The sequence below is a fragment of the Anguilla rostrata genome, chromosome 12 (assembly GCF_018555375.3).
Source record: "Anguilla rostrata isolate EN2019 chromosome 12, ASM1855537v3, whole genome shotgun sequence".
Taxonomy (NCBI): Eukaryota; Metazoa; Chordata; class Actinopteri; order Anguilliformes; family Anguillidae; genus Anguilla; species Anguilla rostrata.
The window spans coordinates 30,724,853-30,736,272 of NC_057944.1; the positions used below are offsets into that span (position 1 = coordinate 30,724,853).

Here is an 11,420-nt window from a genome sequence, read left to right on the forward strand (position 1 = left end):
AGGTAAAGGTAAAGGTAAAGGTAAAGGTAAAGGTAAAGGTAAAGGTAAAGGTAAAGGTAAAGGTAAAGGTAAAGGTAAAGGTAATTGAGCTGCGATATTGGATTGTTGTGGCTATAAAATTAGCACAACAGTCTTTAGCTTTTTTAGATTGTTGGCAACAAGTTAGTGCCACAATCTAAGCTCAGTATTCTTTCTTTAGGGTTTTACTTTTTCAGCCTCGGTTCGAGGTCTGTTTTCTTTGAGTTGCCCCGTTTTCTGCTCCGGCAGTTTTGTTTTATTTTCATACTCCTTAAGCCTTAGTTCTTTTTTACCCAGTACGTGGGTTGTGTAGAGCTTTTCTTTGGGATACTCTCCCTAAGGAGTATTGTTTTCCTTTCCCTTGTCTCTTGAGACTTTGTGGCTATTTTACCTCTGGTTAATAGCTTAAAGAACCCCCTGTTCAGTCGCGGTTGGTCTCCCAAAACTCCAACTCCCTCACAGACCTAAGGATATGGCATTTTTAACAATAGAAAATAAGCATTCAGGCATAAGTACCCCATCTTGAGATACTAAAAACAAGGGAATAATTTTCGTCCCTTATTCACGTTAAAATGGCAAATCACAGCACCTGGTTGAGGGGTCAAAAACGCAGATTAATATATCATCATACATTATGGTATAATGTTGGAAAACATCTTATTATAGAGTAGAACAGATAACTAGTGTGTGAATAAAGAATGTTACAGAAAAGATTACTTGTCTTCAGCAACAAAAATGTCCAATATGGAATGTGGAATGTGAAAGTAGAGCCATGTAAAATGATCAAGATTATCAACATTGTGAAATTAATCCTGTTGAACAAAATTCAGTTAACCACATTTTCCAGTAGATGGCGATATCCCACCATAAATTGATCGACAGTCATGCATTCCACTTTCCTCTGTTGCCTCCTTAATCCGCCCTAATTAGAATTTCTCAGAAGCAAATGTGGCATAAAAGTTAATCAAATTATTCACAAATGTTATTAACTTTTATCAACTTGAATCCATTGAAAGTCTAGGGTTTGAATTTTCAGGGTGGGTGTTACAAGATGTACTTAAACTTCAACATCAATCCTCATACACAAAATAAGCTTTGCTTTCCAAAATCTGCTTTTAACCCATGGTCTAAAAATTCTATCTTCATGGTGTCAAACAGCTAACAATGACCACTTGGAAAGTATGTTCGTTTGCCTAGGTCCAATAATATGAAAAATGCACATAGAAAAATTTGCTAATCTTGCAGTCCCAAAAACCATTTTACAGATAAAATATATATATTTAAAAATCTCTAGAGGCATAAGCATAACAGTCTTCGGTTTATTTTACTGTTCATAATGCTTGAAAACAGAAACGTATGAGAAATAAAATAAGCAGCATTAAACTTAGTGTTGGCCAGGTCCTCCTCCTCCCTTATAAATCTGTCACTGTACATTAGTCTGTGCGTTGGTCCTGCCTGTCCAGTAATATTTCATCCAGGGCTTTTTAAGGCCATTTCTCCAGACTTGATGGCCATTATTACTGCATCCATCCACCCATCCATCCATTATCTATACTCGCTTATCCTGGGCAGGTTCGCGGGGGGTGCTGGAGCCTATCCCAGCATGTATTGGGTGAGAGGCAGGAATACACCCTGGACAGGCCGCCAATATATCACAGGGCGCCGTTACTGCAGCACAAGCCAATCAGTTCAGCAGCTCCTCTGTCCCCCAGGTGGGCTCAAACAATGCCACCTTTCTCTGTAAGCATACCTCTAAATTTATTCATTTATTTTAAATCTCAGATGTCCCAAGTTTAGGAAAGGCTTAGACTCAGGCAATGTAAATCTCAGGCTCCATGGGTTTCCGCCTTAGAAGTCTCTGATGTGGCTCCATGCAGCAGTAAGTCCATACAGATGTGAAGAGAGGCCTGTTCACGTTTCAGAGGGATTGAGTAACATTGGTTTGTAACTGTGCAACAGGAACCATGAATGGAGGCAATGAATCACACCGTAATTCATTCAACAGGAAAACCTTTACATGACTCCTCTACCATTTACTTTCAAAACCACAGGCATTGTTCGCATGTCAGAAGCATTAAAACATTTTCCGTATAAACAGGAAAGAAAAATTAACTCTGGTTTCCAAAGGGATAAAAGGCTAATTTATTGCATGTTTCTCCGTTATTGCCTGAGTTACAGTCTCTCATTGTCCCTCATGCTGTAGCAAATGGCACGTGCAGCCAATCTTCCAAAATGAAATTGTGGGAAAATGTGTGTTCATTTAGGGCAGGGGTGTGCAATTCTGGTCCTGGAAGCTGGTGTGTTTTTGTTTCCACCAATTACCCTGGTTAAATTTAGCTAATTGGCTGTATACATCAACACTGATTAACTTGTAGGCCACAGTGAATCATTTCACATGGCGACACAAGAACAGCTTTTGGCTGTCACTCATGTGCTTATTTAGAAAAGTCACTAAAATGCCAGATTGGGGTAAATGTTAGGACTAATTAAATAATGAAGGCCAGAAGTTGGCACGACGTCCAGGAACGGATATGGCCCTCCCTGGGAACATTAAATGCATTGCAGCCCTGCACTGCCCTCTGAGAAACCAGGTTTGTCTGTGACCACCCACCTGTGGTGTGCTGAGAGTGAGCATTTTGTGGCGTTGGGTCATCTTTTCTTGATGGAACAGAGTAGGGTTCAGGTAAGGCAGTAACTACCTGTTAGTGCTGGTCTCCATGCAGCAGTAAGTCCATACAGATGTGAAGAGAGGCCTGTTCACGTTTCAGAGGGATTGAGTAACATTGGTTTGTAACTGTGCAACAGGGACCATGAATGGGGGCAACGAATCACGCCATAATTTATTCAACAGGAAAAGCAGATTAAGATCATATTTAGTCTTCAGCGCTGATGTAGCAATTGTTTTGTCCCCTGGGTCAGGTTTCACAGTAAAATACAGTGAGGTAATTGTAAAAGGGAGACTGCTGAGGGTGGACGTGCAGTTTGAGGAGAGTCTGTTTAGTCTTTTTAACATACATGCTTCCCATTGTGGGAACGAACATATTGAGTTTTCTGAAGTGGTTTTTGAAGCACTTAGGAAATGCAACATGAATGATCTCGTGGTTATGTCTGGGTATTTCAATTGCACTACTGGTTTCCTTTTTTTCTGAGCTCTATCAAGCGGAGAGCTGTGAGGAGTGCGCAATCGCTGAGCTGCACCGGGGCCTACCCAGGCTGTCTGAACCACAGCGTTTGGCTCTGGGAACTCCTTTGTCCAAGTGGAGCAGCTAGCCGTCGCAGCGAGTCAGCAGAACTGTGGGAACCATGAATGGGTCAAAAGATCATATTTTTACGTGACTCCTCTACCAGTTTACTTTCAAAACCACAGGCATTATCCGCACATCAAAAACATTAAAACATTTTCTGTATAAGCAGGAAAGAAAAAATAACTCCGGTTTCCAAGGGATAAAAGGCTAATTTATTGCATGTTTCTCCCTTATTGCCGGAGTTACAGTCTCTCATTGTCCCTCATGCTGTAGCAGATGGCACATGCAGCCAATCTTCCAAAATTAAATTGTGGGAAAATGTGTGTTCATTTAGGGCAGGGGTGTGCAATTCTGGTCCTGGAAAGCTGGTGTGTTTGTAGATTTTTGTTTCCACCAATTACCCTGGTTAAATTAGCTAATTGGCTGTGTACATCAACACTGATTAACTTGTAGATCACAGTGAAACATTTCACATGGGGACACAAGAACAGCTTTTGGCTGTCACTCATGTGCTTATCTAGAAAGGTCACTAAAATGGCAGATTGGGGTAAATGTTAGAGCTAACTAAATAATGAAGACCAGAAGTTGGCACGACGTCCAGGAACGGATATGGCCCTCCCTGGGAACATTAAATGCATCGCAGCCCTGCACTGCCCTCTGAGAAACCAGGTTTGTCTGTGACCACCCACCTGTGGTGTGCTGAGAGTGAGCATTTTGTAAGCAGCAGTAAGTCCATACAGATGTGAAGAGAGGCCTGTTCACGTTTCAGAGGGATTGAGTGAAATTGGTTTGTAACTGTGCAACAGGAACCATGAATGGGGGCAATGAATCACACCGTAATTTATTCAACAGGAAAACCTTTACATGACTCCTCTACCAGTTCACTTTCAAAAGCACAGGCTTTGTTCGCACATCGAAAGCAATAAAACATTTTCTGTATAAGCAGGAAGGTTCAGGTAAGGCAGCAACTACCTGTTAGCGCTGGTCTCTTGCAGTCGGTTGCTCATGACAGCGAGGGCTCCCACATCCTCCATGAAGCCTGTCTGACGGGCGTGGCTCTGCTGGGGGGCTTTCTGAATAACGGCGGCCAGGAAGTGCCTCGCCGAGATCATCTCCCCCGAGAGCCGACGTCCACCGACATCCGTTCTGCTGTTGCACACGGTATCCACGGAGACGTCCGCATGCAGGCCCCTGCCCTGGGCCACAGGCGAGGGGGCGGGGTGTACGGCCCTGTCTCCGCAGCAGGGCCAGATGGGTGAGGGGTTGCCGCATAGAAAGGGTGGGCAACCACAGAGCCCGAAAGGGAGCGGGCCAGGGGCGGGGCACAGGTGACTCAGGATCCAGTCGAGCGATTGCTTGATGAGGATGGAGATGATGTTGAGGAGTGAGCAGAGGCAGCAGATGCCCGCGAGGATGAGGAGGCAGTTCCCCAGCCGGTAGACCCCGTAGGCCCAGCTCCCTTCCCTCTGGCCACTCACCAGGTCCCCAAAGCCAACGGTGCTGAAGGCCACAAAGCAGAAGTAGAGGGACTCCAGGTAGCCCCACCCCTCCAGAGCGGAGAAAAGCATGGAGGCCCCACCCACCATCAGCAGGACCACCACCCCCAGGATCAGGGCCACGGAGCACACAGAGGGCTTCCAACCCTCCGGAAGTCCGTCTCCGCTCCCTGATCGCTGGCGGCACCACCGCGTGGCCTCCACCAACACGCCGATGACACGCTCCAGGAACAGGTTGAAGAAGAGGATGGTGGCCGCACAGCCAAACAGCCCGTAGAAGATGAGGAAGATCTTGCCCCCCGATGTGGCTGGCCTCGTCATCCCGAACCCTGTCCGAGAGCGAGGAACGATAATCAGCAAAGGTAGCAGGGGAGGCTTAAAGAGAGGTTTACACTTTGTACCACTTCTATGCTGATCCTTTAAGGAAGGAAACTCGAATCTGCCAGTAGTCTGCTGATTTTCATTGTTCCCGTCCAATCAGGATCTGATTTAGACCTGGATCATTACGTCAGTAGTGCAGTTATCTCTGGCCAATCAATGACATAATCAAACAATTAACAGGTAGAAAATGAGCCACTACTGGACTCCCTGCTGAATTTTATTTCTTTTTTTCATTTAGCTCTTGCTCTTTCTAGGTTGCAGAATTGGCGCATTTGCCTGGTGTGTTACCAGGACTCTCAGTAATGCCTTTAGTCCTCCTCAGTGGCGCTGATGAGTGAAACTGTGTTTCAGTTAAACGTAATGTGAGCAAATGTCATCAGTCTTCAGCGCTGGTGTAGCAATTCTTTTGTCCCCTGGGTCAGGTTTCGCAATAAAATACAGTGAGGAAATTGTAAAAGGGAGACTGCTGAGGGTGGAAGTGCAGTTTGAGGAGAGTCTGTTTAGTCTTTTTAACATACATGCTTCCAATTGCGGGAACGAACATATTGAGTTTTCTGAAGTGGTTTTTGAAGCACTTAGGAAATGCAACATGAATGATCTCGTGGTTATGGCTGGGTATTTCAATTGCACTACTGGTTTCCTTTTTTTCTGAGCTGAGCTTTTCAAGCGCAGAGCTGTGAGGAGTGCGCAATCGCTGAGCTGCACCGGGGCCTACCCAGGCTGTCTGAATCACAGCGTTTGGCTCTGGAAACTCCTTTGTCCAAGTGGAGCAGCTGGCCGTCGCAGCGAGTCAGCAGAACTGTGGGAAATCCCCAGGATTTGATTGACTCACAGCTGAATTGTGTAAGGGTTTTTGGAACATTATCAGTGAGAATTTCCAGGAGGTCATTCTGGAGGCCTGTGAGAAGGGGGTGTTCCCCTCTAGCTGCAGAAGGGCAGTTCTGTCACTACTGCCTAAAAAGGGGGACCTTTGCCTGCTTAAAAACGTGCGTCCAGTTGCTCTTATGTGTGGACTACATATGTCGATATTGGCAAAGGCAATCACTAACAGAATCAAGGACGCAGTGGGCTTGCTTATTCACAAGGACCAAACTGACTGTATTACAGACCGGTCTATTTTTGATAATTTATTTCATATATCAAGCTCTTGTACACAGATGCACAGAGCATGAGTAAGATAAACAATGTGCTCACTGCTCCTTTCCCTGTGTCCTGAGGGATCAGACAGTGGCGTCCCCTCTCTGACCCGCTGTACTCACTGGCAGGAGAACCCATGCTTTGCGCCCTGAGGAGCCGGCTGAGCGGAGTAGAGGCCCCTGGAATTCTGGGAGCACCACTTGTTAAGCTGACAGCATACCCTGTTGACATGACTGTGGTGCTAAAAAATGAAACAGTGGTAAAGGGTCTGCTTGATGTGCTGGGACTCTATGAGAGGGCAACTGTAGCCCGGGTAAACTGGGATGAATGTGACAGTTTTTTGGTGGGACACTGGCGGGAGGCAGAATGCCAGCTTTCAGGCTACAAACATCACACAAACTGATGTTTGATAAGAACTCCATGCCCTGGGTGAATTTTGCATGCTCACTTCTCAGAACAGTAGAAGGGATGGGTCTTGATCAACATCTTTTCCTTTCAGATGGTGTAAAACTAGGCCAGTTAAGCTGGCCTCCCTTTTACTCCACAGTTTTAAAGGCTTGGTCAATGTTCAACAGCGCCGGAGTAGAATGGGGTGGGAGTAGCTTTGTTCTGGAGGAGCCCCTTTTCTTTAATCCTTTGTTCCCGCAACAGTTTTCCCCATCAAACAGTGTGATGATGAGCTTCATTAAAGCTGGCATTACCCAGATCCACCATTTGTTGGATTATAAAGATTTTGGGTGGAAGAAGGAGGAGGAACTGGCTGTGCTTGCTGGATATCATTCAGCCTGGACAGTCGGGTCCTTTTTGAGGAGTCTTAAGGAGTCTTTATCCTCTGATTACGCACGGTTCATCAGGGATGGGTTTAAATCCAAGGATCTTTCAAGGTATTGCAGTGATTTCCCTGTTTTAACTATAGGCCCTATTGACCCTGAAGTTGCAGGACAGGGGCCCTTGTTAAACTGGGGGGGATTAAGGACTTTGAATTTTAAGGATTAAAAAAAAAAAGCAGCTTTACATGATCTGTGTTAAAGTATCTTTCAGAGAGCAGCTAAGGCGGCCGGATACAAGATGGAGGGCTCACTTAGCAGTGACGAATGGGTGTCTTCCATCTTGGAAGCTGATCTATAAAAATTCACTTCCAAAAAAGATGGGGGACCTCCAGTGGAAAGTCCTGCATGACATAGTCACATAGCACAGTAATTCTGTTTAATTCTGCGGTTGCCAAAAGGTGTCCTTTTTGTTTTTGCAGAAAATTGTTTTCACCTTTTTGTAGAATGTCCCAGGCCGTTTACACTTTTCCTGCTTTTGGACCGTTGGACTGCCTGCTTGGGTTTTCGTTTTTTCAAAAATGGTGTTTCCGTTTGGAGTAAAGTACTCAAAGGAAAATAGACATGTTTGGTCCCTGTTAAATTTTATTTTTGGTCAGGCAAAACTTGCCATTTTTAGGACCCATAAGGCATATACGTGTGCCAATAAATAAATGATGTAACAAATGGTGGTAGGTTTTCCACAAAAGTAACAGATACTGTGTAAGTGGTTCTTAAGTTTTTCCTTGATTTTAAGGAATGGACAAAGGAATGGATGACAGTCTCCACAGTGTCAAGCTCCTGGGTGGCCATTTTGGCAGGAGGAGTGAGCCCATTGAAGAACCTGGGAGTGCACAGCCCGGGGGATAAATAGGCGGTTTAGTAGGCCCTCCCCTGGGGTTGGGCTCTCAGTGCTGAGCCTCCCTCACCAGGGTCTCGATACCCCATGTGACTGGGGCAAGGAGGAGGGAGCTCGGGACGATGGGCTCTGGGTGCCTTTCCCGCTCGGAAGGATCAGACTATCGGGAAAGGGCATCTGACTTCCGGTTCTTGGCACCTGGCCTGGCAGGAGTCGAGCCTCTTCGGGTCTTGAACATAGGCATTTTTGTGATTCGTCCAAACCACGAGTGGATGTTCAGCCCCCTCCGCCCAGTGTCTCCACTCTCCGAGGGCTCTCTGACGCAATTTCACGGTTTCAAATGCCATAATTCCGCTGTGCAGAAGTCAGATGCCGGGTGAAGCCTTGAATTCCTTGGTGGAGCGCTAGGAGTTTCCCAGGACAAAGGCGTTTACCTCAGCTGCAGAGAGCAGAGCAGAGAAAGTTCCAGATGGGTGGAAACCGAGGCAGACACCTTTTTGTAGAATGTCCCAGGCTGTTTGCACTTTTTCTGCTTTTGGACAGTTGGACTGCCTGCTTGGGTTTTCATTTTTCAAAAATGGTGTTTCTGTTTGGATTGAAGTACTCAAAGGAAAATAGATGTGTTTGCTCCCTATTAAATTTTATTTTTGGTCAGGCAAAACTTGCTGTTTTTAGGACCCATAAGGCAGCAATGGGGCAAGGAGGCACTCAGGTCAGTGTTGCAGTACTTCGAACAATGATAATCTGTCAGGATGCGTGGGGGGTTTGGACCCAAACGCAGAGGGGGGGAAAATACAAAACTCCAAATGATAAGAACAAAAGACTTTACTTAAAAAAAGGGAACAAAAGGGAACAAAAAGCCTCGCAGGGCAACTTTCCACAACCGAAGGAAAACTTACAACAACACAGGAACAAAGAAAATCCAGAAAATCCAAACACTAGGAAACCAGAACATGGGCAGGAACACATGGAGCAGGTACTTGAGTAGGGGCTTACGCACAAACAACCAGACATAACCAAGGATCCAGCACCTGAGTCAAGGAAGAGGGAAACTTAAATAGAACAGACACTGACGAGACACAGGAGGGCACCATGAACAATCAGGCCACAGAGAGGGCAGGGAAAATGAGACAACCAAAAACCAATAATAGGACAATTGAAAACAATCATACAATTACACAGGGGGAGCAGGAACACAAAACAGAAGCTGAGGAAATGATGTTTTTTTTATTTCTTTGCTTAGGTTATGTTGAATTTTGAAGTGTTTTTTATTTTTTTTTATTATCTGTTTCAGTTAGGTTTTTCTGTTTTGAGGGTTTTGTTCTTTGGTTGACTGGAAAAAATGACTGGGTATGGCTATAGTTTTGTTTTTACACTATGCCTTTGTTTGAATTTTCATCAATTAAAGGGTTTTTTAAAAGTCAAGTCTCTCACCCTCCCTGCCCCCCCCCCCCCCCTTCCACAGGGTTAGCTGGTCCTGCTCACCAATGGTAGAAATCGTAGTGGCAGCAAAGTAGAAGGCCCCAGCGAAGTCCCAGCGGGGGGAGACGGGGTCGATGCGAGCCCCGGCCCAGTAGGTGTCCTCGTAGAGCTTGAGCAAGCCGCGCAGAGCCCCGGGGCCCACGCCGTGCCGCCGGCCAAAGTTGGCCAGGCGCTCGTCCCAACGGCGCCGCGCCTGCAGCTCAGCGCGGTACTCCAGGGCAGAGAAGATGGCCGCGCCACAGAGCAGGTACAGCAGGATGAGCGCCCCCAGCAGGCCCAAGCGGGCGCCGTCCCTGCTCGGCCAGAACGAGGGCCGGCGGCGGCGGCGGCGGCGGCGGCGGCATCCAGCATCTGGCACCATCGCCTCTGAGCTTGTAGAATGCCTCCCAGTGTGGCTGCAGGCCAACAAAAATCATATTCCACGCACACAATTGATGCCACCTCTATCAGGGAACATTCTCAGACATGAGCTTCTTATGAATCATGTCCCGTGTGTGGTCAATGCACTGGCCCACCCTCTTTTTCTCTAGTATCTGAGCTGATGGTGGTAGGTTTTCCGCTTACCTTCACTCATCACATGACACGACGTTCAGCATGTACAGCGCCCTTGTAGATTTCCACTGCTGCAACGTTTGTCTTTCCACCTTTCCATTTTCTTATTTGACTGACTTAATTTCCTGTTCCCATTCCTGCTGATTTCCTCTACTTATCTTAAGTACACAGCAACCTGTTCATGCAATCATTACCCATCCATTTGTCACGTGTCTTTAAGTAGGTCTCATCAAAAAAAATAATTTTTTTTTGCTTAATCTCTTACTTGGAAATGTTGCCCTTGGAAAGTGTTTGCAGGTTGTACAATACATATTTATGACCTTTTTAAAGTTTTCTGTTGGCAAATTATAAAATAGCCTGACACCAGATTTCCCTGCCTCTACCAACTGAAAGAATTGGAGCAGTGTCACATCTTGAAAAAGAGTTAGGAATCTAATAGCTGGTATAACAGTATAACCATGTCTGTGCAGTACTAGCAGGAACACTTTGAACACACAGTGGTAACCAGTTTGATATACTGGCTAAGGTTACAGTACAGCTCAAAAGTTTTTGAATGTGCTCCATTTAACGGGCCAATAAGAGTGCACGCAGTGACAAAAGCAATTTGGTAAAATTATTGCAAATTAATTTGAACATATTTCATGTACAACTTAATGGCATCCCTGCTGTTACACCACTTTATAAAGGAACAAATTCACTAAAACTCACCTTTCCACTTCTCGTCACCTTGGGTCCTGAATCGCTTTGCAGGCACCAGCTCCCTTTGCTGGGCGATCGCGGTAATGGGAGAAATGCTGGGTCCATGTATACGCTGATTAAATAGTCCATGTTTACATATGAGCTGGCGCCACTGTGTGTAACTGTGTAACTGTGTAACAAACTCAGCATATATGAATTTTCTCTTTTAGTGTCATTTATTTAGTTGTCTTTTTGTCCCGATAAAGTACAGTCGTATTATTTTTGTAATACCATGGCAAACCATCGAATATTTTTTTATTTTTTTCCAGCTGAGCAGTGAAAAGTCCAAGGGGAGGGGGGGGGGGGGGTGTATAAAAATGGCTGTAATTCCTACACTGATAATCCTGTATGGATTTAACCGTACAGCACTGACGTATAGTAAGGCACACATTGCCATCACAATTCTATTTTTCTTGTGCTTCTTTCAACTGTTTTTAATGGTATTCAGGGAGGAGATTTCCCCTCTTTGTCAGATGAGGGCAGCAGATTACAGTGTAACCGATAACAGCAGCTAACAGACAGATTGTATTGTCCTAATCCTCTTTCTCTCAAGCTTAAAAACCTGAGCCCAGTTTTTCAAAACTTACCTGACAGGACGACAGTATTCAGATTGTATTAAATCTGAAAATTGGGTTCATGATTGCTCCGACTGGGATTTGGATTTGGTGATCGAATCCTACCTTAAATCAAGCATTTTTCAAAGCTC

General features: G+C 45.4%; 1 protein-coding gene across 1 annotated transcript; it reads right to left on the reverse strand.

Moving 5' to 3' along the window:
• Window positions 1–1,321: 1,321 nt before the first annotated feature.
• LOC135235713 (potassium channel subfamily K member 13-like) lies at window positions 1,322–9,785 on the reverse strand. Its single transcript, XM_064301499.1, has 3 exons — window positions 9,428–9,785; window positions 4,236–5,088; window positions 1,322–2,771 (listed from the first exon to the last, which is right to left on the reverse strand). Exons 1-3 carry the CDS (start codon window positions 9,783–9,785, stop codon window positions 2,714–2,716), a joined length of 1,269 nt encoding a protein of 422 aa, XP_064157569.1. The 3' UTR covers window positions 1,322–2,713.
• Window positions 9,786–11,420: the final 1,635 nt, after the last annotated feature.